This window comes from Montipora capricornis, chromosome 12 (assembly GCF_036669925.1).
Source record: "Montipora capricornis isolate CH-2021 chromosome 12, ASM3666992v2, whole genome shotgun sequence".
Lineage (NCBI taxonomy): Eukaryota > Metazoa > Cnidaria > Anthozoa > Scleractinia > Acroporidae > Montipora > Montipora capricornis.
Window position 1 is genome coordinate 1,135,463 of NC_090894.1, and position 26,799 is coordinate 1,162,261.

The 26,799-nt window shown below is 40.5% G+C and overlaps 3 protein-coding genes, 1 long non-coding RNA gene and 1 pseudogene across 4 annotated transcripts in view; 2 read left to right on the forward strand and 3 right to left on the reverse strand.

Moving 5' to 3' along the window:
• The window catches only part of LOC138027651 (uncharacterized), a 51,544-nt gene extending 48,275 nt beyond the window's left edge, over positions 1-3,269 (reverse strand). The window contains exon 1 of the long non-coding RNA XR_011127488.1: positions 3,117-3,269. This is a non-coding gene — a long non-coding RNA (uncharacterized lncRNA). The remainder of the gene's footprint in view (positions 1-3,116) is intronic.
• Positions 1-26,799, reverse strand: part of LOC138025285 (uncharacterized) — a 411,211-nt gene that overhangs the window by 122,453 nt on the left and 261,959 nt on the right. The gene's annotated exons all lie outside the window — the stretch shown is intronic.
• LOC138027114 (XK-related protein 6-like) overlaps positions 17,528-26,799 on the forward strand; it is a 52,110-nt pseudogene continuing 42,838 nt past the window's right edge.
• LOC138027115 (uncharacterized) lies at positions 19,280-21,274 on the forward strand. The gene is made up of 3 exons (XM_068874616.1): positions 19,280-19,568; positions 19,640-19,879; positions 20,221-21,274. The coding sequence occupies exons 1-3, from the start codon at positions 19,327-19,329 to the stop codon at positions 20,384-20,386; spliced, it is 648 nt and encodes a 215-aa protein (XP_068730717.1). The 5' UTR covers positions 19,280-19,326; the 3' UTR covers positions 20,387-21,274.
• Positions 21,315-25,422, reverse strand: LOC138027351 (uncharacterized). Its single transcript, XM_068874928.1, has 8 exons — positions 25,159-25,422; positions 24,712-25,053; positions 24,357-24,619; positions 23,425-23,965; positions 22,668-23,106; positions 22,018-22,192; positions 21,698-21,846; positions 21,315-21,540 (listed from the first exon to the last, which is right to left on the reverse strand). Exons 1-8 carry the CDS (start codon positions 25,420-25,422, stop codon positions 21,329-21,331), a joined length of 2,385 nt encoding a protein of 794 aa, XP_068731029.1. The 3' UTR covers positions 21,315-21,328.

Sequence of the window (26,799 nt, forward strand, 5' to 3'; positions counted from 1 at the left end):
AGAACTGGCAAAGTCCCTTACATAATAAACTCACGCGTTGTACATCTTAAATCATCAGAAATCGAGCGGGAAAAATCGACAGCAATTTTGTTAACTAAAATCGAGCGCAAAAATTTGAGACCAAAAAAATTGAAACATATAGTTTTCTTTTTCCCAAAAATAGAGACTAAAAAATTTTCTATCATACGGTAAGTGGTATAGGACTCGGGTTGGTAACAGAGAATTTTGCAAATATTTAAACGCACTTTAATTTTGAAAACAATATGGTTTTATAAAAATCAAGCGCAACTTTATTGACTAAAAATCGAGCACAAAAACATTTTCATCATATGGTAAGTAGTGTAGGGCTTGGGTTGTCAAGCAAAAATTCTCTCTGACCCTCAAGTCTTTTACTACTCTCTTTCACTACGTTCCCCTTCACAAAGATTCTTAAGCATCCCAAAGACATCTCTGAAGACACATGTGTTCTTTTCCCCTTTCATGTCTTACCATTTAGTTGTCGTCTTAGTGCTATATTTTAGTTTGCTAGTATTTACTATATTGCCGAGAAGTGTTATTTTAATTCCTTTGAGTAAAGTGTTACCCTGGAGTAAAGTATTACCCAAAGGTCAAATCCCCCACCTCCGGGAAGGCCTTACCCGTCAAATTCCCCCTCCCTGGGCAAAGGGAATAGTCAAATACCCAGGGTTTGCCCGGGGGGAGGGATGGGAGGGGGGAATGTTGAATGTTCCATTTCATCGGCGCATAATTGAAGCTTCTTTGTGCTTTAGAAACTACCTTGAAACTTACTTGACGGTTGAAGAGCTAGAGTGAGTCGATCTTGGGTTTATAGCTTAAGAAACAATTGTTGTTCGAAAAACATTACCACTTTTAACTTCTATGGTCACCTATAGACAATTGAGGCTAATGTTTTGATGAAAGTAAGAATATTTATGAACATCTGCTCGGAAATAATTTTAAAAAAACATGAGCATCTTTCCAGCACTATTTCTAAATTTCAAGTACTTTTTCAAAAATTTGAGCACCATTTGAGACATTTTTTGTAATTTTTTGATCACTTTTTGGCGATGTCTCAAGCGCAATGGGGACAAGTACTAGTCTAATCAGAGGTGTGTCCGAAAAAATCGCGAGAGTGTTGCGTAGCAAGAACGTCAAAATTGGTTTCAAGCTTGTAAACACTCTGCGAGTACCGTTTTGCCAAAACCAAAGGACAAACACCCCACCTTACAATCGCGTTGTGTACAATGTAATTTACAGAATCAATTGCCTCGACTGTGATCTTGTTACTCTGGCCGCAGGCACGGCGGCCAGAGTTGAGTTTTCGGCCAGTTTTTTCACGTTTCCACCACAAATCGGCAAAGCCTGCTGACCAAAAGAATCGTCGGCTCTAAGAAGGTGATGTTTATCGATAAATACGGGAAGGGCTGAAAATTGCAGTGGATAATTTATGGACAGAGAAAGCACTGTTCGGAGTGAATGCACGCTAAAAAGTATTGAGCGGTACAGGAACGAATCGGTCAGTGAATCGAAAATATTGCCAAGTTGCATTCAAAGTATGTCACTAGTGATCATGAGTTGAGATTATCTGTGAGCACAAAATGCGAAAGTGATGAATTAGTTTCGAAAGTGACAAATGTCAGAAGTATTACGGAAACCTATAACCATGCAAAAGTGTGTACTACTGCAACTAAGAAAAATAATGTTGATCTACGCAAGAAGTACAAGAACGAACATTATCTTGTTCTGAGAGGTAAAGTCTAAAGACGCCATACCGGAATCTGTATTATGATAATATTTGTGTTTCTTGTAACTAGTTGTTTTGAAATGTGGAGTACCATCGCTTGGATCATCTACAAGCAGTACATAAGTTTACGTACAGTATACATGTGCGATGTTCAGAAACATTCAGGTGTACAAAATTATTCAACGCGGCCCCAATAAAATTAATAAAAAAACTTATAATCAGGTCTTGTTATGAGATGTTTGTTTACACAACAATAAGAATTTATGCGAACGCCGTGTCCAGAAGCTGAAAGCGTTTTCTTTTATAAAATTCGGAAAAATACGCCAGTATCACCCTAAATACATCGCTATGTTTAATTTAAATCGAAGAGGCATCGAAGAAGATATGAAGAGATGCAGAAAGTTAAAAAAAAGTATTTTCATTTATTTGTGCTTTATGCCAAAAGTACAGGAGTGATGATCTGTGATTCAACCTTTGCCCCATGTACATTTCCAGGATAAATGTATTAGTAAGTTTTCTACCTAGAACATACATTTGCTCACAAAAATGACTTGCTTTTTCTTTAGGGGTGTCAGCATTCCAACGTTTACAAACATTTGTGAGGCTGACAAAATAAAATTTGAATACATATTTATTATGAACTATTACCTTCAACGCATTGCCAGTTCTTTTTCCCGTAATTTCTTTAATATTTACATGTACGAACTTGTTTCATCAGGGCTTAGCTGACTTGCAGTTTAAAGTTCCTACTTATTTACTTAAAACCAGCCTTTAAAAAAAACACCAGCAAAGATGATTCAACTTCATCCTAGCATTTCTTAAATAAAACATAGGAATCGGCCGGAGGATAGGCCGAATATGGCCTCTTGTTTACTATGGATCCGGACAAACAGACAAAGCCTTAATGACAAGAATCAACGAACACACGAAAGCCGTGTGTGTTTATGACAGTAACTCTAAGATAACACAAGACGCGAATCAATTTAGTTATAATATGGATTTCGATCATGTTATTAGTGTCGACATAACACATGATTATCGCAGGAGATTTTTGTTAGTTTGAAGCGTGGCGTTCCGAGAGCGCCCCCAATGTCGGCAACAAACATACTGAAATCCCAGCCATTTAAATGATTTATAACTCTCTCCTACAATTAATGATTAATTCTCTTGTACAACGCGATATCTGTGAACCGTTAAGAAAAGATGTTGATTTTTGTAATTCTCAACCGTTGAACGCCGAAGATTTTTGATCGAAACGCCTTCCTTAAATTACTGTTAACGTTATATTCAACGTTACAAAAAGGTAGCGTTTTTTCTTAGTGTCCATCTATGACTGCAATGTTAATGTTTTCTGTTGATCAACATCTCTTACCTTTACCATTTCCTGTCCCGAGACTGTTCCCCATCTTACAATCCCTGGTTTAATTTACTTCCCTGTGAATGACAGTGGGCGAAGCTTTACCGAAGTAAAGATTATTTCCCAGAAAGAAGTCACTGAGAAGTGATACTTTGTTGAACTACGAATGGGATGTCACCAAACGAATTGTCACGTGACGTTTGATGTAAACAAACCATTCGAGCAGATCGGGCATACAAACCACATAGCGTGACGGTGTGGCACATAAAAGTCACCAAATGTTGGTCTCTTTTTGCGTGGGATTTTCAAATGATGGAACGGAGACACTAGTCTCTTCGATGGTTAGGCTTTGGTGTGGGATGTGATAGTTTCGACAGGATTTATGGGGTGAGTCAGGTTTTTTTTTTCCCCACAGCATTCGATTTCTAACACAAGGCGGACGGATGCGAATATGTCATTACGAATACCTTCATGTATTAAAATTGTGATATATATGTTCTTTGAGGTCGATTATAAAACAGAGTGAATGTGATTTGAGTGTGTGTAAATTGAGTCTCCTCTGTGAGGAGCACTACTAGAATATTTAATAAATTTTATTGTGTTTTAAGCAAACAGCAAATCACAAGCGAGAAACGTGACGGTAATTATTTTGTGGTTTCATGTCGCTTCTGATTGGTTGCTGCGCAATACAAGGGGAAATGTCAAAATCAAATAAACGAGTTCACGGTCTCGGAAAGGCTTTAGTGATTCAAATGTCGAACATGTCATGTGCCGAACTTAATTTGCCTTCCACTTAAAGACCGCAGACATGGTTTTCTTGGAAATGGCTTAGAAACGGTTGTGGTCGGCCAATTACGTTTGACGTTTCAATGAACAGGCGTACTTTTCTTAGTTTGTGTACGCCGAAACTCGTAAAAAGTACGGCGTCTGAATCCTTTAATTCGATAACGCCGAATTGACCGAATAGGTCTCGCTATCTTGTTTGAAACAGTTTGAGTCTCCTCCCTGGACGCTCACTGTAATTTGCGACACAAAACGAAATGAGAGATGCCCCTTGTCTTTAAGTTTCAAAATTGCAGTAAGCATCACAAGTAGGTTTAACTATTTCACTTCTTCTTGCGAACTTATCTGACATAAACTTGATGTAGAGCTTGCCCCCTCAGAGACTGGTAATTCATTCAAAATAACTGAACAATGGTCGGAGTTTTTTAACCCTTAAAAGCTTAAATCTGACCTAAAAGAAGCAGTGAAAGAACTTTGTTGTGGCACAAACAGCCATTAGCAGAAAGTTTTCTTCTGTACAATGTCGTTCAAGAATTAAGGGTGTTCTTTTCCTCCTTTTGGTCAAGAAAGTTTGTTTTATCATGAGTTTTAATTAAACGTGAGATCATTCGCAAATTCGATACTTGCTTCGTTCCTATCTTCATCGCGACATCTTAGCTGCAGGTGAAGTCAAAAACTCATCAACAATGGCTGTTCCAACATATAAATAACCCGAAAATTAACTGAAAAGGATCGATTTCAAGGATATCAAGGAAATTCAGCACTTGCTGAGACAATTTTTCGAATGAAATAGGATTCCACTGCAACGTGTGCGAAAAATAGAAAAAAAAATTAATTCCTTCAGCTTCGATTGCAAGGGGGCGCTAGTGGAGATGAACAAAAATGGTTGTGTGACGTTTCTGGTAAGTCACTCGTCACCAGAAGAAATCTCTTTTTAGTCCGGGAGCATAAGTTCAAATATCAGGTTCCGTGGGTAATTCGTGAAGAAAGCAAGCCACTGGGCTTGTTGTATTCAGAGGAGCTAAGATAACAGAAAAAGTGATGTTGCCACCTTTGCAAATCGCACCGAGGAGTGTTAAGGGGTGTTTTAAAGACAGACGTCAAACCGTCAGAATAGAAACGAGGCTATGGATAAAACCGTATCATATCTTCGATACACAAGGCTCAAGTCTCCGCAAATCATTAGAATGTGTTAAGTATGCAATAATATACGATGTAATCTATTGTTTTGCTGTCATGTCGTCAATGCGACGTGAAAACGAGGCTCCGAGTGGTTGCTCTAATGTCGATAATGCCAGCAAAATCGAGAGAACTTTTAACAAAATGCTTCCATTGTTGCAGGGGTAAAAAAAAAACATTCTTATTAAGCGAGGTAATTGAGGAATATCACGCATTTTTCCTGTTTTTATAATAAATTTTCTCGCATTAAAGCTAGAAAAACCACAGGAAACCCATCTTAGACAAGCACGATTTTTGGTTCCTATGAAAAATATAGTAACTACAAAAAAATTCGAAGAACCTGTTTTTCAGATTGTATTTATCTGATGTGAATGCTCACACTTGATGCAAGATATAATGAAGACGCTCATTTCAACATGGTACAATGGTTGCAATTTTCGAGCTCCTGCTATTTCTGGAGATAAGGCATTACCATGGGTAAATGCGTCCATTGTTTCTATGAGTCTACAATTCTACAAAAAATTCGAAGAATATCACGCATTTTTCCAGTTTTTCCAGTTTTCCAGTTTTCGCATTTTTCCATTTTTCCAGTTTTTATAATAAATTTTCTCGCATTAGAGCTAGAAAAACCACAGGAAAGCCATCTTAGACAAGCACGATTTTTGGTTCCTATGAAAAATAGTAACTACAAAAAAATTCGAAGAACCTTTTTTTCAGATTGTATTTATCTGATGAGAATTCTCACACTTGATACAAGATATAATGAAGACGCTCATTTCAACATTTCGAGCTCCCGCTAGTACTCGAGATAAGGCATTACCAAGGGTATTTATGATTGGGAGAAGAATGTCACTAGCAATGTTATTCAAATTCGCCGTCCAAATTATCAGCAAAATCAGATATGTACTCGTACTCGGCTTCGTCTGGCTTCATCGTTGTTACCACCGACGTCTTTGGGCATATTTTCGCAATAATCGCCAGTGTTAGAACAGCCACAAAGGTTTGTGCAGTTCATTTCAGCCTCCCTGCACTGACATCGCTTGGTAGAGCACCTTTCCTTGACACATCTGCACTTCACGAGATGAATTATGGTCTCAGGAGCAGGGGGTAGTGTTGTCATGAAGGGAATCCACGCCTTGTCCACTTCTTTCCATTCCCACCCGAAGTCCTTCGGTGATGGCAAGGCTTGTACCATGTTGAAACGAGAATCTTTATTATATCTTGCACCAAGTGTGAGCATTCACATCAGATAAATACAATCTGAAAAAAAAAAGTTCTTCGATTTTTTGTAGAATTGTAGACTCATAGGAACCAAAAATCGTGCTTCTCTAGTATGGGTTGCCTGTGTTTTTTTTTTCTTAGCTTTAATGCGAGAAAATTTATTATAAAAACAGGAAAAATGCGTGATATTCCTCAATTACCTCGCTTAATAAGAATGTTTTTTTTTTACCCCTGCAACAATGGAAGCATTTTGTTAAACGTTTTGTCGAATCTGCCGGCATTATCGACATTACAGCAACCACTCGGAGCCTCACTTTCATGTAACACTGACCACGTGACAGCAAAACAATAGGTTAGATCGTATATCATTGCATACTTAACACATTTTTAACACACAATTTGCGGAGACTTGAGCCTTGTGTATTGAAGATATGATACGGTTTTATCCATAGCCTCGTTTCTATTCTGACGGTTTGACGTCTTTATTAAAAACACCCCTTAACACTCCTCGGTGCGGGTTGCAAAGGTGGCAACATCACTTTTTCTGTTATCTTAGCTCCTCTGAATAAAACAAGCCCAGTGGCTTGCTTTCTTCACGAATTACCCACGGAACCTGATATTTGAACTTATGCTCCCGGACGAAACAGAGATTTCTTCTGGTGACGAGTGACTTACCAGAAACGTCACACAACCATTTTTGTTCATCTCCACTAGCGCCCCCTTGCATTCGTAGCTGAAGGAATTAATTTTTTTTTTCTATTTTTCGCACACGTTGCAGTGGAATCCTATTTCATTCGAAAAATTGTCTCAGCAAGTGCTGAATTTCCTTGATATCCTTGAAATCGATCCTTTGGAACAGCCATTTTTGATGTGTTTTTGACTTCACCTGCAGCTACGATGTCGCGATGAAGATAGGAAAAAGGCAAGTATCGAATTTCTCGGCAGGTTGATGGAGAAAATGACGCCCGTAACTGCCCAATAGCATTTGGAAATGTCTCTAGAAACGTTTGTTTTGGACTTGTGATAGCATATCGGCCAGAAAAATGTAAGCTTACTGATCTCTTGTAGCTTTCAGAATCTTGCTGAGAACCGCCATGATCAAAAGCTGTGTAAGCAAGATCACGCGTTAAGAATTTATTGCAGGAAGAACTCGTTTCCAGTCGGCGATGAGTTGGTTTTCGTAAACAAATATTGTAAGTGTGACCAGGGCGTGACTATCTTGTTACAGTTCGTTGACGTCATGCCTATGTGTAATATGATCGAACCTCGAGGCGATGTTTTCCAGTTTTGTCATATGCTCCAAAATAAATAATATCGGTAGCATATGTAAGGATTTTGGCCGCTTAAACACACGATGTTCACCTGTGAATCGAGATAGAGGTATGTTGTAATCACTGACTGTCGGTACGTCGTGTCTATTGTTTTCTGGTATCATTTGAATGCTTCAAAATTGTGTGTGATTTCGCTTATCACCTATCGCAGTTGTAATGCATGCTTTGATCTACAATTTGTATCTGTTGTGACCTTGGCGCAGTGTAGTTAGTGATTATGCACACCATTTTTTTTAGTTTTTGCGTGTTGGATCATCATTAAACAAAAGTTGCAATATGTCTCAATCGACGTTGATGACTCCAATTCAGTACAGAAACCTATCGCCGTAATAGCAAAAACTCTGCAATGTTATCTGCGAACCTCACACGCTTCGAACAAATGGACTCAGATGGGGATGACCTGTTAATGTCTTCTCCTTGGAAAGGCACGAAGGTCAGTAAAAGTGATGGGGATTCGAAATACGATGATATGCCAGTCAATCCCATCGAAGTATCAAAGAAGAATAAAACGACGCGATACAGCGCTCGGACGAAAGAATTTACCGAGAAGATGAGAGATTTCCTCTTCCAACTGGTGGAAAGGGACTTTCTGGCCGCACACAGAGCTTGCTCTAACGTTTTTCGTGTTCAGTCAATTGTAGCTGAAGAAGAAAGAGAGAAACTAGATGCAAGAGCAGAAGATTTCAGTAACGCCTACTTCGCGTTATTTGATACCCAATAAGACGAAGAACAAAGGGCAGAACTGAATCGTGGCTACGACGATCCAACTTGTGGAACCAAAGAAGCCTTTAATTGCGTTAACGGTAAAATCCTCGCCATTCAAGAATCCAGAGATGATCATAGCTCCGTTTCCTCACCTCGAAGTAGGCATCCGCGTTCGTCCAAATGTTCTATTTCTTTTAGGGCCTCTTCATGGCAAACAAGGGCCTTTATGGCTGCTGGACTAAAGACAGACCTGAAGTTTCTCTATGCAGAAAATGAAAAGAAAGCATCGCTCAAGAAAGAAGTAGACGGAGATAAGAAGATGAAAATTCTTAAAAGATTGGCTTCTCCTCAAACTGAGTTAGAAGCCTTAAACAAGATAGAGGAGGAGCACTTTGGAGTTGATATTGAAGAGACGACCCTTCCGAAGAGCAACTGCTCCGAAGAACATCTGGAAAACTATCTGCAAGCACAAGTCAGTTCTATTTTTCATCCACCTATCCACACCTCTGCGACACTATATATGACAGTGACAGCATCACGTTACTCTCCTACTCCAATTACAAATGTGACTGCTAAAACCAGTGACATCTTTTCTAAAGGTGCCAGCTCCAGTCCTGTAGTTCGTACGTCACCTGTGCAAGAACAATTTCAAAGGGCTCAGTTGTCCTCAAATCTGATCCCATTGCTACACAATTTGATAGCACCACTCCATTGGACAAAACAGCAAGAAGGCCTATTCCAGATGCAAATTTAAATTACAATTGTCCTGTTGCATCGGTTCCTGTCGTTTCCACAGGAAAGAATTTAATGCAGAGGTTGGCTAAATTGTTCGCTCGAAGACAAGACCGAGACTCCCATTTTCGGCGAGAGCCAGTAGTGTTCACTGGAAACCCCATATTCTACCCCCAGTGGATCAAGTCCTTGAAACTTTGATTGAAAAGAAAACAAAGGACCTTTCAGATCGTCTCTACCATCAAGGCAAATATACAAGGGGTGAAGCCAAAGAAGCGGCCGGCTGTTTGCTTTCACTAGACAATGCAAGTGCTTATAACAAGGCAAGGGAGGTCTCAGCCAGTCGCCTGGAAACCACTCCATTGCATCATTGCATGACGACGTTCCGACAAATCAGAATGAGGCATCCCCTTTAGAAGGAAGCAAGCGCAGTCAAAGAAACCGTATATCCCGTTGTATCGAAATGCGCACCACCAACAATAGTGTCAAACCAGTTTCACGTTTCCTTACCTTACCAGATTGGATCCACCACAATGACGATCAAAACAATAAGACAATAATTTACACCCTACTTGATGATCAGTCCGATGCCTGCTTTATTAAGCAAACTGTTGTAGAGAAACTTGGTATAAGTGACCCCGAAGTTCATCTCACATTTTCCACAGTCCTAGCTGAAGAAACAATGTCAAGCAAGAAGATTACAGGTCTGGTGGTTCGCTGCGTGTATGAAAGTGCAGAGATCTCCCTTCCTCAAACTTACACGAGAGATATCACCCCTGCAAGGCGCAGTCAGATCCCTACACCTGAGACAGCCAGAAAGTGACCTTACCTTCAGAAAGTTGCAAATCACTTGATTTCATACGATGATCCGTTAGAAGTCTGCCTGCTACTCAGAATCCATTGTGCGTGTGCTATCAAGCCTAGAGAAGTTGTCCCAGGAAATGACGATGACCGCTATGCAAAGAAGGCCGCTCTTGGGTTGGGGTGTAATGGGCATGGTCACACCTGGTTTGTCAGATTATGAAGACTGGGGGTCAACCGCATTGTCACTCATGAAGTCCAGTTCATTGAAAAGAATGTATGTCACTGCTTTGAAGTCTCACACCAAGGAGATTGTAATCTCAGCCCAAGTAAAGCAAATGTTCGAGCTTGACTTTAGCGAGGTGCAAACTGAAGGTCCATCTCTCTCTTATGAGGACAAGAAGTTTATATCGAAGATCCCAGAGGGAATCCATCAACGATCGGATAGCCATTACGAGATGCCCCTGCTTTTCAAGCAAACCTCGCTCACACTCCCTAATCACAAGGAAGTTGCTTTAAAACGTCTCATGAAGTTAAAGTACAGACTGGAGACTGACAGCAAGCAAAAAAGGATTACCTTGCATTCATGAGTGACATCATCAATCAAAGTCATCCTGAGAAGGTTCTCTTCAATGAAATCCCATCGAAGAATGAGCAAGTGTGGTGTAGTCCTCACCATGAGGTATACCACCCCAGGAAACGTTAACCCGACAAGATAAGAGTGACCTTTGACTTTAACGTGGAATTTGTTGGTGAATGCCTTAGTCGATACCTTCTTTAAGGGCCTGAACGCACTAACAATCTTGTTGGCGTGTTACACAGATTTTGAAAGGAACAGGTGGCAATCATGTGCGACATTCAAGGAATGTTCCACCAGGTTAGCTTTAACCCGGAACACCGCAATTTCCTGCGCTTTCCTTGGTGGGACAATGGTAACTTTGATGCTCAGCCAACAGAGTACACAATGACTTCTCCTCTGTTTTGTGCAACATCATGGCCTGGGTGCTCAAATTTTGCACTAAAGAAGGTATCCAGTGACTACGGAGAACAGTAGGGAAGTGAAGATGCCAAATTTCTACGTTACGTTGATGACGATTTAAAGTCTGTGGCATCACCTGAGTCAGCTATCAAACTAATTGGAGACACCAAGGCTTTATGCAAGATAGGTGGCTTTACACTTCACAAGTTTATCTCCAAGCACAAGTCATCGATTGGTGCTGTTCCACAAGAAGATCGCTCTAGGGATCTGCAACGCCTCGACCTTTCTAAACACACTTCTCTGTGTCGAGTCGAGCAACCTTCAATTTAAGTTTGAGATGAACGATAAACCTTTAACAAGAAGAGGAGTCCTGTCAACCATTAGCTCCATCTTTGACCCTCTAGGGATGCTTTCCCCCTTTGTTCTGCTCGAAAAGAACATTCTACAGGAGCTCTGTCGCGATGGACCCGATTGGAATGATCCAGTTCAAGACCCACTTTGCATGGGATGGGAACGAAAGAGAAACGCTCCCAACTAAATATTTCACGATGCTAGAAGTCTGAAGAACTCGGAGAGCTCAAATCCATTCCGCTGCATCACTTCTCGGTTGCCAGCGAAGATGCATATGACTAGTGTTCCTACTTGAGATTGGTCGACCATGCTGGTAGGATACACTGCTCCCTTGTGTTGGCCAAGTCCCGTGAAGCACCTCTCCAGGCTGTAACTGTATCAAGACTACAGCTTACTGCTACCTTATTGTCAGTGAAGACAACCTCCGTGCTGCGAAGACAGCTTGAGTGTGACCAAATTAAAGAGTTTTTTTTTTGACTGACAGCAGAGTCTTGCTTGGATATATTCCCAGTGATGCTCAGCGCTTCCATGTGTTCCTTAGAAACAAAGTCCAACAATTCCGGGATCGTACCTCACCCAGTTAGTGGTTGTACATTAAAACAGACCAGAATCGATCTCATTACATCTCGTGGTTTGCACGCTCAAGAGATCATTAGAAGTTCTCGTTGGTGGAAAGGACCAAAATTTCTTTGGCAGATACGGGAGAAACCAGCTCCTTCTCATTGCATGGAGCCAACAAACCTCTCTCGAGATGACTGTGTATTAAAGGCGATCTCCACAATTAAAACGCAAGTTCCAATTCGCTTCTCTCTCAGTCAGAGCGCTTAGCACCCTTCTCAACATGGCACAAAGCAAAAATAGCTTTGACCGCTTGCCTTTGCCTTCAGAAAAGATACCGTTCAGGCGTAGGAGGACAAGCCTTCAATTGCAAAAGCTGGAAGAACGTCAGAGCACCTACTCGGAGAATCGTTTGGGAGGCGACAACCTAAATGGTAAACAGGCAAGTGCAAGCAACTACGTCCTAGTTAATGTCCAAGAGCTTCAGGAGGCCGAGAGAGAAATCTCATTAAGAGATTAGTTTACTTCAACCTAAGAATACCAAAGCACCTCAAAAGCAGGACAATACTTCTACCACGGTGGTGAAGAAGACAAGTGCAATTCGCCAACAGGATCCATTCCTTGACGACTACAGTGCATTACGGATTTGAGGTCGCCCAAAACATGCTAACCTTTCACCTGCGGCAAAGTATCATGCAATCCTCCCAAAGAGAGGACCATTTACCAGTCTGATCATTGGTAGGTATCATGAAGCTGTACAACATCAAGGACGCGGAATCACGCATAATCGGATAAGATCCTCAGGATACTGGATCATTGGTGGTGTGTCAGTTGTATCTAATCATGTACCACGGAAAGTCAAAGCCACTCAAACATTTGCACTACCTGTTTTACTACATCACATGTGGAGTACAGACTGGCCCATTGGTAGGCTCAATGAAATTCACAAACGACCTCGTCAAGTTATCAATGACAACGGCTGCAAACACAGACAGGAATCACTGCCACTCCTTTATCTTACAACCTCTAAAGGAGGCAAGGGCCTAACTGAAATTGAAACTCTGTGTAAAACCACAAAGATCAAGCTAGCGCATTATATTGCATGCACTACCAACCCACACGTAGAGCTAATTAGAATCTATCAAGACGCCAAAAAAGAGATGTCCCTTAGGTCTATCATCAAAGACGCAAGAACGTTTGTTACGCAGCTCGGCCTGGATATAACTTTCAACGCTGAATGCAAGAACATCTAGCAGCACATCTAGCAGCACATCTAGCAGCACAGCCCTAGAAGCGAATAACTGACAACCAAAGAGTGTCAAATCCATCATAAAGAAAGACGTAGTGAGAAAGTACGAGCAGCCCTGAACAACAGCCTTGGGTAGGACATTTCACAGTGAAACAGTGGAAGAATGAAGACCTCGACAACAGATTGTGCGACATTTCAAAAGTCAGGAAAAGCATTCCTTCTGTCGTCCAGCAACTATTACAAAAAAATGTCTTTAGACCTCTTTCATAATGGCGGCCAAATAAAATATTCTTTTGTTTTAATGCTAATAAGCCTTTCTAGCCTCGCTACGACGAACAGATTTCAAAGGATTTTTTCTTTCAAAACGAGGGCAATAGGTGTAATTAACATAAAGACAAAAGAATGGAAAAGTTGTCGCCATTAATGAAAGTGGTCTATAAAGTTAAGAAATTAAAAAACGAAGAAGGTGATCTGATTGGCAGGTTCTGTCACTCTTTTGGTGAGAACGTTGCTCACATCATGTGCAAATGCTCCGCTCTAGCCCAATCACTTTACACATCAAGGCATGCCCGCATGCTTATTCCTGCATATCATGCGATACTTCAGAAGTTTGAACTCTCTGATGGTAGTGACAAAGCAACACCTTGGCATAAGGAATCCTCTCCAAAGAGCAGTGGGGGAAATAAAAATGCTGAAGTATTATGGAATATACCAATCCATCAAGACATTCCACCGAAGGACAGCGCAAACAAACCTGACATCGTTGTACACGATGAGAAAGGCAAACAATTCATTATATTTGAAGGAACAGTCTGCAACGTTGGAGAAATCCATGACATAGATCAAGAAAACAGAGAAATATATGGCCTTAAGATCCAGTCTCAAAAGAATGAACCCTGGCCATAAGATTACGCAAGTGAATGTAGTATTCGATTTTTTATCTGGATATCACACGAACTTGATTAGAAAACTAACAGATGTAGGACTTACAGAAGGACTAAATATTGTAAGAACGTGCCAGAAATGGGTCATTTCACAAAACTGTGAGATTGTAAAGAGATTGTACTATTGTTATACCGAATGCATCTTTAAGTTACGTAGATAATTGCTTAGACTATGTCCGAAATTTTCTTAATTGTAAAAGGATTTTCTGAACTTGAAATAAACATAGTAATAATAATAAAACTTAATTTTCACACGATAATGTTTAAAGCTGAATAGCTAGTGGGGTCGTGCACAAATGAAATCAAATCAAATTAACAATAATGATACCAAATTTATTCATTTAATTCAATGAAAGGGAAGAATACCAGAGGTTATTCCTATCGAGGGTATCCAGGCGCAGCTGGATGTAATTGACTGAGAATCGATTTTGATGTATGAGGAAAACCGGAGTAGCCGGAGAAAACCCCTCGGAGTCAAATTGAGAGCGACTGAAATTCAGCCCACATACGACTCCAGGGGTGAGCCCGGGTCACAGGGGTGGGATGCGAGGTTGATAACCGCTAAACCACCTTGACTCCTCAATACATATCAAATCATATAGGTTTTTGAGGAGAGGCGAAAACCGGAGTACCCAGAGAAAAACCTTTCGGAGCAGAGTGGAGAACAAACAAACTCAACCCACATATGACGCCGGATCTGGAAACCGAACCCAAGCCACATTGGTGGGAGGCGAGTGCTCTCACCACTGCGCCATCCCTGCTCCCCTTAGAAGTGGCTGCAACTGAGCAGATAAAGCAATTTGTATTACAATTCAATAATTTTTTTGGAGTTACATCCACATGAGACACCCGCTCCATTCATCAGTACACGAGATCATTATTTCTCATTCAGGTCTTGTTGTTTTTGGCGGCAAATGTAAAGGGGGTATGATTGGAGCAGCCGCTAACAATTACTGGGATTTCATTTGTTCTTAGTAACAAAGGGAAAGGAATGCAGAGCTCTAGTGAGCAGCCGTTAGTGGGGAAGAGCGTTGCGTGACGACCCTAATAACGGCTGCTTGGCGGATTACACATGAAAGACTTGCGTAACACAGCAAAACAATGACAGTCTCTTTGGAACAAAGGACTGGCTTGTTTCCTATGGATCGTGAGAGTGTTTCCTTTTGTTTATCTTCCTTGGGGTGAGAGAGTGTCAGCCCATATGATATTTCCGGAGGTCTCTTGAGAAGAGACTGGTGGTCGTATGATTGCCTGTGACAAACAGGTCCCTTGTACGGGTAGACTAACCCATCTTCTGTTGTTCATGCCATCAGGTTTCGAACGTGGAGGAAAGCAACTTTGCAACTTGCGAAAGAACTGCCGATAATTTAAAGCCCTTTTCGCTCTATATAAAAATATAAATTTATTCCATTCAATTGACCTCTTTAACTTGTAAGTTTTGTTTTCCCATTTCTGACCACCCGAGGTTCAAGGGAATTCTCCTTTTGTTTTTTCATAAGTTATTGGTACTGAGTTTCAGTCGATCTCAACCTGACTCCATGGTTTTTCTCCGAGTACTCCGGTTTTCCTCCCTCATTAAAATCGACTCACAGCTAATTAACATCCAGTTGTGGTGCTGTGCCCCGACATCAAACATGGACTGTATAGCGGCAGCCAGAGGCGCCTTTGTATGCTTTCAGCCCGATATCGTGAGCTGCGCCCTTCGCAACTCGGTCCTCGACTGCAGGTAAGGGTGTTTAGCACTGCCAATTATTATTATTATTATTATTATTATTATTATTATTATTATTATTATTATTATAAGCACGTGCCCATAAGACGACATTTGAAAGAAACTGTTCTCTAGAGTAACATCAGGTGGTCTGAAATGGAAAAAGGTAAAGAGGTCAATTCAAATAAAAGTCTCGAAATAGCTATATTTCTCATGACGTCACCCATTGTTAGTTATTAACATGTCAACCAGAACCTATTTGGCTGTTGAAACAATGACTTCTTTTGTTCCGAGGTTGGTCAATTTGAATATCAAAAGAAGTGTGACGTTAATGTTTCCAAACAAGAAATATCGCTACACTGTATTTACTACTTGCATAATCCCATAATACAATAAGTTTTGGGGGTTCTTTACATAAAAACAAGACAAGTTATTTACTCTTGGGAATGTATCATGCTTCAGTGAACTGGATATTCATTGTTCTTATGTAAAGAACCCCCCGAAACGTATTGCATTATGAGATTGTGCTAGTGGTGAATTTTAGACAAGCTTAAATATCCGAGCGTTATCTTTCACCGCGATCGCCACGGTGCGAAAGTAAACACGACATTTATTTACATTTGCCACTGTTTTGTTGTGAGAAAGGATTTTTTTTTTCGATCAAAATCGGAAGTCTAAGGTATCTTAGGCAAGATTTCCGCACATGTCCCTATTTCATTACGCATACGCTCCAAGACAATATATAGCGATAACAATAGCCGTCCTTTGGGACTGTGGAGCTTTGTTGTTTCTTTTCAGAGGTTTTTTTTCTAAGTATATATGGACTTAAAAAAAGTCGGTCGAACTTCTGTCTGAAATACGGAAAATCGAACAGTTTTTCCTGCAATTTCGGCACTTTTCCTGCAATTTTATCCATTTTTCAGTTTTAGAATAAGCGCAACAAGTGGAGTTTCAAGCAATAGTTGTAATAGGGTTCAGATTCGCAAACATAACAAACAAACCAAATACAAGTACTGTCATAAGAAATTTAATGGCTACCTGCTCTTTTTATCGTCAAATTGTTCTTCCTGTGTGCTCAAAAATTCGCCGAGACACTGCAAAGTGTATATTTTCTTCCTTTCCTGTATTTATTATCACGAACGGTGCATTTAAAGGGATTTTGCGATTTATCGCTCTTTGTAGAGATCGGCAATATGCTCAATGATACTTCCAAGTAAATAGCTTTGGTAGAGATCCATGGATGTTCCCCTACGAGGTATACTTCGTTTCACTCCCCATCATGTCTTTTCAATGCCCTGCTGTGGGCTCGTTTGTCTGGGTCGTCGAAGTTTAGGCGATGGTTAACTGCGGTGAGATGATGTTAGCCCTTGTCTTGTAGGCAGTGGTAAACTTTCCGGCCACATAATTTGCATAATAATAAAGTTTATCTTGCCATCCCACGTGGCCACCATGACGTCACATGCAAACCAGCAATTTGCTTCTCCATGTTTCGCGAGTCCGATGGCATGTCAAAACGTTAACAATACATTGAAATACGTCTTCTCTCAATAAATTTCTTTATTTCCTGCTCTTTAGAACTACAACTTAAATAACAATCTGAAGGACCTTCTTTGACATTCAATTCCATTCCACTCTCCGTCAAAATAGTACCGCTCGCTTAAACCTGCTATCGCTTCAGTGACCAGCCAACGTAATAGATCATTAACCCTCTACTTGAGTGGGGAACACGTGAACCTTTTCTAAACTAAAACTGCACGTGTGATGTAGAAATCCCGAGTCTTACAAGCCCTACAGCCAGTTGTCACATACTTCACCGTCGAGTTCGACCACTAAACAATTACCTACTCCTCCCTCCAACCATTTGTTTGAAATCTGGCAGACATGTTACCAGACCAACCCGGAAGAGGACAGACCCGAGAATGAGGTTGCCGGGGAAACTTGAAATCGAAACCAAACCGAAACGTCTCCGCTTCAGCCAATTCTGAAAGATAATTTATCGACATATCCTGTTAACAACTAAGGTAGTCAAGGACAGGCAAATGGAGTTACCAAACGATTCAAGGTACATATATTTAATACACTGGTTATGTACGCTTTGCATGATCAACGGGCTTGAAAGGAGGCGATCGTCGCCTGAACAGAGTGACTGCATAAGCGCTGAAGTCGAAGCTATTCTAAAAAAACATTGACTAGGGATTTTTACTTTAATACGCATCTAACGGGGGCTCGTTGCCTTCACCTCCAGTTTTGTTTGTGTCCAATGTTTACAGTTCATGCACTTCAGTCTTTGGCTGGCTCGCTCATGTTCGTCTTGAGCTTATCCTGGCTCTCTCTAGGTCTGCTTTTTCAGATGTCCTCGGTTTTCTCTCTACAGCTCGCTCCAAATACCCCCTATCATCTGAGTTTCATCTCTCCGACCTTCTCCGTGATGTTGCCGGCCACCTTCAACTCCTTTCATACATTATCATGCGTAAGAAATATAAAACTGACTAATAACTATATATAAACAAATAAGAATGCCATATTTTACGAGCGTAGTTGACAACGACAGATAATGATCAACGTTTTGATAGATCGCTACAAATATAGGATATTTCGCAGAAAATAAACTGCGAAGTTGCCGATGGCGACAAATATTGAGTGGGTTTTTTTTCGCAGTGAATAAACTGCGAAGTTACTGATTGCTACAAATATATTGAGAGGAATACTTCGCAACGAATAAACTGCGAAGTTACTGTCGCTTCAAATGTTTAGATGGGTATTTCGCAGTAAATAAACTGCGAAGTTGCCGATGGCGACAAATATTAATTTTGAGTGGGTTATTTTCGCAATGAATAAACTGCGAAGTTGCTCATCGCTACAAATAATATTCAGAGGGATATTTCTCAGTGAATAAACTGCGAAGTTGCTGATTGCTACAAATTTAGTGAGAGGAATATTTCGCAACGAATAAACTGCGAAGTTACTATCGCTTCCAATTTTCAGATGGATATTTCGCAGCACTCCGTACGTATATTTAGATGCAATTGCAAATTTCCTAGTTTATTGCATCTATTTAGAAAGCGCTGGTAACCCTTGCAATTAAGTCTGGCTCTTAGCAGTGAGATTTATTCATGAATCGCACTATTTCTACGATACCAACGACAGCCGTGTCCGAGCTTTCGGACGAGTTTTTTTTTTGATTGCCACAAATTGTAACGTCAGTAGCGATTGGCTTGTTGTATTCTTCGAAAGGTTTGGTCAGCACGTAATGTCTATCTTTGCGAGCTTGGGCACATACATTTTGTCAAAAATGGCGGTCATGTGAAGGTATACTGGGAATATATTTCTTCGATTTATTTCATGTCTGTAAAGAGCTATTGAAGATATCCGATGTAGCGATTTTGCATTTGGCCTCCTCAAGTGTTCGTGGGAGTATTCTCAGTATTAAAGTGCTACTGAAACGAAATTTTCGTATCTGAAATTTTTGCTCAAATTTGTAGTTTGAAATATGCTGATCATCATGAGCTAATTTGTTTTGGCCAAAAAGGACCGGAAGATATCTTTTTTTAACCGTCCAAATCCTACATTTTACACAAAACCATGTCCGGGCCCTGGTACCGAGTGAAATCGATCGATGACGTCACTGGTTGTGTTCACTCAGATAAGCGTGGTTCATTTGTGTATTCGTGGTCGAAGAAAATGTCTGATATTGACGTTTTGTCGAGTGAATCGTCTTCTGAACCAAGCGAAGTTCTCTCCAGTAGCGAAGAGGAAGATGGTGGAGACTATTTTGAGTTGAACGGGAATTTTGCTCCCTATCAAGGCGAACCTCTCGCGGACAGCGAAGATGCCGATATGGCCGATGATGACGAACATGAAGATGGCATTTTGCCTTCTGTTTTAGAGCAGCGCTCCCAGGGACTAATCGCTCTAAATGATTGGTAAGGGCTTATAATTTTTTTTGTGCCTCTTCGATAAATCATGGCTCATATCTACGCCTCACATTTATCAGGTGTACGTGTGGAAATAGCAACGCAACACATTTGGTCGGAGCACGTGAATATAGATGTTGTCTAGAGATATCCGAGGCAAGGAGACAGTTCACGTTTATCGGTCTAGATGCACAATGTATCGTCAGTCATTCCGACTTTTCTGCCATGACCAACTCCACCGTCCTTGAGCAAGTCGGACCATTTCTTCGAAACAAGGATGGCAGATATTACCGGAAAAGAAATAATGCAACACAAAACAAGTAAGTGTTCGATAAAATTTAACCTGATATCACACATATAAAATCTTCATTTTTACACCCAGAGCACCGCAATTTGCCTTTCAACTGTCTTACTGTTGTTGTTTAATACACCAAATAAATTCGTGATGCACATTGGTACAACTCTTTGTATTGGGGAGCCGATTAGTTTCTGTGGTGACAGCAAAATAAAATGCAGGGAAATTGTTGACTGCATTATAGAGTAATTTACCTCTGATTGGCCACATTTAATAGGGACATAGTTTTTCAGTGAGTGATTATGGCATGGGAATTTTTTTTTTTTTTTTGTGGGTTTTCTCTTAACCTTTATTTCTTACTTTTAGGTTCCTCAGAGCTGTGGCTTATCGGTGGTTAGCAAGGTGGCTATTCGGCCCATTAGGATGGGAAAACACAAGGCCCTTGCCATCATGTGTATACCACAAAATCAGATCAAGTTTTCATACACTGGAGGCAACAGGCTATGTGTCTGGACAGGAGCGTGCGGACTAACTGATATGACAGCCTGAAATAACTTGCTGGATGATACATGTATCTATTTGTAACACAATATGGGGGGTGACAGCTGTTATAAAGGCTGCTTGAGCAGAACCATGTTTAAATAAAAGTCCTCCCAAAAATCTAGAATATTGACCCAAAATTTTGGGTAAAAAAATCTCAAAGCTCCCAAAAATGTAACTTTATTACCTCATTTTTCCCAAAAAATTTCCCTCTTCCCGGCAAAATCTTGAAGAATTTTTTTCCTCCCGAAACAGCCTTACTTCGAGTTGACACCGCCATCCCCGTACACAATGGACAAGAATAATGCAATATTATTTTATTTTTTGCAAAATACACTTTATCTCTCATGTAATCAATTTTGTTTGTATGTGCTACTGGGTAAAAAAATGATTTTCATAAACTACTGTTCACATTCACTCTCTCAAAGAATTGTTTACATTTAATCACAATTTTTGTTTAATCACGTAAGACCTTTTTTAAAATTTGCCTCTATAAAATAACAAAACCAATTTAAGAAGAATTAATTAAAAGTATTTCTTGTGAAAAATCAAAATTGGCTATATTATAAACTGCTGTTTCTGCCGGTCTTTCACTGTTTTTTTTTTTTCATTTTGGGTAGTTTCATTTTCTTCTTGTTGTCCTCCTTCTTTTGGAAGAGGGTCCAGATTGAGAAGAAGAACACCTCTTTTCACCCTGCTGCTGCAACTTTAATTGCTCTGCTTCTGTAAGTAGAAAGTATTTGGTCGTCGTCAAGACTTTAACTTATATTTTACTTTGATTATCTACACCTCAATTCTGTAAGCTCATCATTTAATGCTTTCCCTAATTTGAGATCCCAAAGATTTACAATTCCATCACATGTCCAGATTAAAGTTTGGTTTATGTCAACTCTAGACTATGATATACCCTGAGACTGTTAACACACAAGGGTTTTCAAATTTTGGTGATCACTTTACCTGAAGGGAATAACTCTGTCCGTAGCTCCTTGCGTGCCTCGTGACGTTTTATGGCCGTATCCTTGGAAGTGCGTTCAGGGAACTGATGGCTCAAGGGATCAGGAATCTTTGCCTTGTATTTTGCCCTTACGTTATCCCTCTCCTGTTTTGTCATGCTGAACAGAAGCCGCTTTATGTCTTCCACATAACCTGTAATTTCAAAACAAAAGAAATTACATTAATACCAAAGTATACTTCTAAAGTCAACACAGAAATCTAGTACCTTACTGTCTTATCTAGAAATGTTTCTTCTATTTACTAGCTTAGGCCGGGTCTGAACATCATGGAGATGCTATGTAGCACATACCATATGTAGGTGGCTCTGCAACTTCCTGCACAACTTCCTCACCCATTTTGAATTTAGGATATATTACATTCATATAAGCTCTCCCCTCCTTTGTCTTTTTTGTGTTTCTTCTTAGGTTTTCATTGAAATGCAGACTGGCTAAGACATGTCTATAAAAATGGAAATAAAAAATAAAAATTGTTACATGTACTATAATTGTAATTCATGACAAAGGCCTGCACATGCTCTTTTGCCTAACAAGGTTGTTTGCTTGAGGGTTTACACCCATGAGGGGGGGTACAAATATCTCAGTCACAAGATTCATTATAAATTAATCTTACCTGCAGAATGTTCCAAGCCATGAAAAGCACATCATCTTGGGAGGATGCCACTGATTAAGGGTGGATGGAAAACCCTCCAAACAGCTGGTCTCTGCCTCAGGAGATAGCATTTTGACATCATTCAGTATGCCAGTCTTCATTAAAATTTCTTCGACCTTTTCATATGCCTTAGTCCCTGGGAAATAATGCAACAATAAATGCTGTTTAGCATTTGAACAGTAATGATGTGGACATAAGGTGCATTTGCAGAGGATATCTTAGCCTGTGAACACAGATGGAATTCCAGCTTTTGTTTTGTGTCACCACTGTGAAACAAAAGCAGGAAATCTATCTGTTTACATGCTAAGAAAATCCATACCCAATTCACGACAGGTCAATGGCAGTTACTGGTAATATGAATGGGAAGTTTGTTGGAAAGAATTATTATTATAAAGGCACAACCCAATAAAAAGATTCATATTTATGTACTGAGTATTTTAACAACTGAAGTGCAGGAAAAGATGCATATTGGGTTATATTATATTATTTTACAGCATTCTACACCGTCATGTTATGGGAGCAGAAAAGCACAGTCAATATCTATATAGGTAGTGTAACTGGCAACCAGACCAACAGATACTCTATTTTTTTGAAACGTCAAATTGACATACCAACTTTGATCCATTTCCTGGGCTCTATGTTTTCATCGTGTGCACACTTTTCAAAGTTACTATCAGGATGGCCAGTATGTTTGTTTGATATGTGGCGCATAAATGATTTCCACTTGGCTAGAATCATGTCTGGAAAGTCAGCTTTTGTTGAGGTTGAGCACCAAAAGATGTGATTTTTCACTGCCTTTATCCACTCAGAAATCACCTCACACCCTTTTAGTTTGCTGGCAGCCAGAAGTTTCTTAACCAGCCCTTTGGCTACATGCCACTGATCAAAGTAGTGTTTCACAGTTGGTTGATGTTCTCTAATCCACTTTGCAATGCCTCTGTGGCGATCCGACACAAAAACTTTTATGGCAAGCCCAACTTTCGTCAAATACTGAAAACAAAGTTTACAGCCTTCCAATTCCATAGCAGTGCTGCTACCTGCTTGGTTTGCCTGCAATCAAAGAAACAAATAATTTGTGCACATGCCAGTGGTGGATCTAGGAGAGGGGCCCCCCTCTTATTTTGGGTAAAAAAAGAAGAAATGACAGAAGGGAGAAAAGCCTCCCCCCCCCGCCCCCCCTAGTTCAAGCTCTGGGTCCGCCACTGCATGCAGGACAAAAAATTGTTTTCCAATACAAGTGTTTGACAGCTTGTTTCAAAGGAATAAATGCAGCCTCAGGGACTTACAGCATTTCATGTTACTGTATAAAGTTAAATAATGTATATTCACAAGGAACATCTCAGCGTTACTCATGTACTCAGTTTTTACCTGTAACAACTCAAAGTGTACAATCTTCATAATGGGTGAGCAAAGGAGTGTATAAACCCCATATTTGGCCGAATGACCCATCGAGTCAAACCGACCATCACCTGACCAGACTGCATCTTTAATCTCCTTAATTTGGGCAAAGAACCCTGCCTGGTAGTCTTCCCAGTACTTTAAAACCACTGGAAAGAGAAATCTGCTTTGATGATAGAAGAAGGTACATGATTCGTACACACTCAGGCCCATGTGTTTAAAAACAAGAAGAATTTTTCCAATAGAGCCACCAGCCATTAAGACAGCAAAGCTTAGCAGAAGATTTCCTGCTGGATATCTTCCAAGAATAAATGGCTGGCTTCTCCATTTGAAATTCTTTTTGCATGATTGACAGTTTTGGTTCACAGTGACCATGGTTCCGCAACTGTCCATCGACACTGACGGGTTGCTTTCTTTGCAGTTGAAGCAGAAGAGAGAGAAAACTGCCAACAATGCGCTGTAAAAAACAATGAACTTTGGTTCATCTTGACATGGGGTACCAGGTGTCACTCTGTAAAGATGAAAGGAAACCATTAGAACTTGGGTCTTAACTTTAATTAACAAATATTTTTATCTTTGTTGTGTAGTTAATTATTATTACCAGTATCATTATTATTGTCATTGCTATTATTATTATTATTATTATTATTATTATTTGTTATTATTATAATTCTATATTACATAATACTTTATTGGCATGTTTATAACAATTTTGGCTATTACACTTACTAAGTTTTAGTTCTTCAGTAGTTTTTGGTAAGTTATTGAAATTGTGAATTATTAGTGTGGCTGCTGCTGTTATAATTTGTCAATGCTTTGCAGCAAAATTGCAATGAACTAGCAATAACATTCTTATATACAAAAATTATGTGACTAAGTACTAACAACAGAACATTTCCTACTTTATAGTATTTCTTGTGACTGGTGTATCCTTCTCTTCGTCATCTCCATCATCGTCCATTTCTGCTTCCTCCTCTGACAATTTCCATTCAGGATCAGTGTCATCTTGGTGGTTTTCCTCAAATGGAGCATCCTCGCCTAATGGGTGAACATCCGCCAGGCTTTTGTCTGGATCATCTTCAATTTCCGTAGTAGGAAATAATTCGTCTGCTTCTTCATCACTCCAGTTGGAAGACAATGAATCGTTTTGTAGTTGCTTTAGTTGCTTTAAAGTAAAACGAAAATATTTATAGTGAGGCCACCTGGATAAAAATGCGATAAACTTTACTCAGATAGCCTGCTGTAAATAATTTTAACCTTTCGGAGATCTTTGTTGATCTTCTTCAGCTGATTTACTTCCATCTGTAACGCACCCCTTCTTTGCTTTACTTTCCGACATGAATCTTGAAGCTGTGCAAAGCGCTCAGCATAGGTTTGGCACTTTTCACAGGTAACTGTAGACACTTCTAGCCCAGATGGGGTTGAAACAGAATCAATTGGCACCGTATCGGGATCAGGTGAAGAAATTGGCGGATGGACATGAGCTTCAACTTGATCACATGGCAATGACAGAGAATCAGAACAAATCTCATAATTTTGCTTTTGTCCATCTGGTTCTTCTGGAGGAATCGTCGTCTGCTTAGCAGAATTTCGAATAATCTAAGAGTAATGAATATATATAAGTCGAAAATCATATAGTTAAAGACAACTTTGATGTCTCACACCTCTCACACATGCCACATAAACATGCACACACACACATACCTTTCTTCGCTCACGCGGGGTTACAACATTCTCTTGCTGCTCCACACAATCTTTGGTCGGCACAGCATTCTTTTTTAGCCATCGTTTTGTTTTAAACGATTCAGCTTCTCCGAGATTTAGACCGAGCCGTTGTTCAAAGTCTGATGCATCGAAATGCACTGAACAAAGCATTGATGTCTTCGATGGCTGCCAGTCTGCTCGATGTCTTCGCACGAAGCGAACCCATTTGTCGCGAATTACGTCTTCCCGAGGAAACATGTGCATCGAATATGCCCTCTGTTTTGGAGTTATTTGTGCAGCTTACATTTCCTGGCCCACCAGCAACACAGTACTTGCCCGAAATCCTTTTCTTCGGCTTCTCGACATTCACGCCACACTCCATGCTTACTCGGGGTTTACTCTGAGCTCGGAGATGTACACAACCAGTGACGTCACAAGACTGTTTTGGCCGCGCCAAGATGGCCGCCAATTTTGATCTCAGCCGGTCAACTTCGGAGCAGGGTTTGGAACGTTACCAACCATATCAAGCCCCCCATATCAAGCCCCCCATATCAGGCCCCCCATATCAAGCCCCCAACCATATCAAGCCCCCCATATCAAGCCCCCCATATCAGGCCCCCCATATCAAGCCCCCTACCATATCAAGCCCCCCATATCAGGCCATGACATGACACACCATATCAGGCCCCGACCAACCATATCAAGCCCCTGATATTCTATCATCAATACGACTTCATGACACACCTTATCAGGCCCCGACCAACCATATCAAGCCCCTGATATTCTATCGTCAATATGACTTCATGACACACCATATCAGGCCCCGAACAACCATATCAAGCCCCTGATATTCTATCGTCAATACGACTTCATGACACACCATATCAGGCCCCGACCAACCATATCAAGCCCCTGATATTCTATCGTCAATATGACTTCATGACACACCATATCAGGCCCCGACCAACCATATCAAGCCCCTGATATTCTATCGTCAATACGACTTCATGACCCACCATATCAGGCCCCGACCAACCATATCAAGCCCCTGATATTGTATCGTCAATACGACTTCATGACACACCATATCAGGCCCCGACCAACCATATCAAGCCCCTGATATTCTATCGTCAATATGACTTCATGACCCACCATATCAGGCCCCGACCAACCATATCAAGCCCCTGATATTCTATCGTCAATACGACTTCATGACACACCATATCAGGCCCCGACCAACCATATCAAGCCCCTGATATTCTATCGTCAATATGACTTCATGACACACCATATCAGCTCCCGACCAACCATATCAAGCCCCTGATATTCTATCGTCAATACGACTTCATGACACACCATATCAGGCCCCGACCAACCATATCAAGCCCCTGATATTCTATCGTCAATATGACTTCATGACACACCATATCAGGCCCCGACCAACCATATCAAGCCCCTGATATTATATGGCCAATACGACTTCATGACATGCCATATCAGGCCCCGGCCAACCATATCAAGCCCCTGATATTCGATCGTCAATATGACTTTATGACACACCATATCAGATCCTGACGTACAATATTAAGCCCCTGTAATTAGATCGTCACCTTAAGGCTCTGACACAGCATATCAAATCCC

What these genes read in the sequence shown, in the direction of transcription:
- LOC138027351 (XM_068874928.1), bottom strand. Translation starts at nt 25,422, where the DNA reads ATGCACATGTTTCCTCGGGAAGACGTAATTCGCGACAAATGGGTTCGC. An exon ending in CAGGAAATGGATCAAAGTTG is followed by an intron (nt 22,193 to 22,667) that starts GTATGTCAATTT and finishes ATTATTTCCCAG; the next exon opens with GGACTAAGGCATATGAAAAG. An exon ending in TGGCTTGGAACATTCTGCAG is followed by an intron (nt 21,847 to 22,017) that starts GTAAGATTAATT and finishes CCATTTTTATAG; the next exon opens with ACATGTCTTAGCCAGTCTGC.
- LOC138027115 (XM_068874616.1), top strand. Translation starts at nt 19,327, where the DNA reads ATGTCTGATATTGACGTTTTGTCGAGTGAATCGTCTTCTGAACCAAGC. An exon ending in CTAATCGCTCTAAATGATTG is followed by an intron (nt 19,569 to 19,639) that starts GTAAGGGCTTAT and finishes CACATTTATCAG; the next exon opens with GTGTACGTGTGGAAATAGCA. An exon ending in AATAATGCAACACAAAACAA is followed by an intron (nt 19,880 to 20,220) that starts GTAAGTGTTCGA and finishes TCTTACTTTTAG; the next exon opens with GTTCCTCAGAGCTGTGGCTT.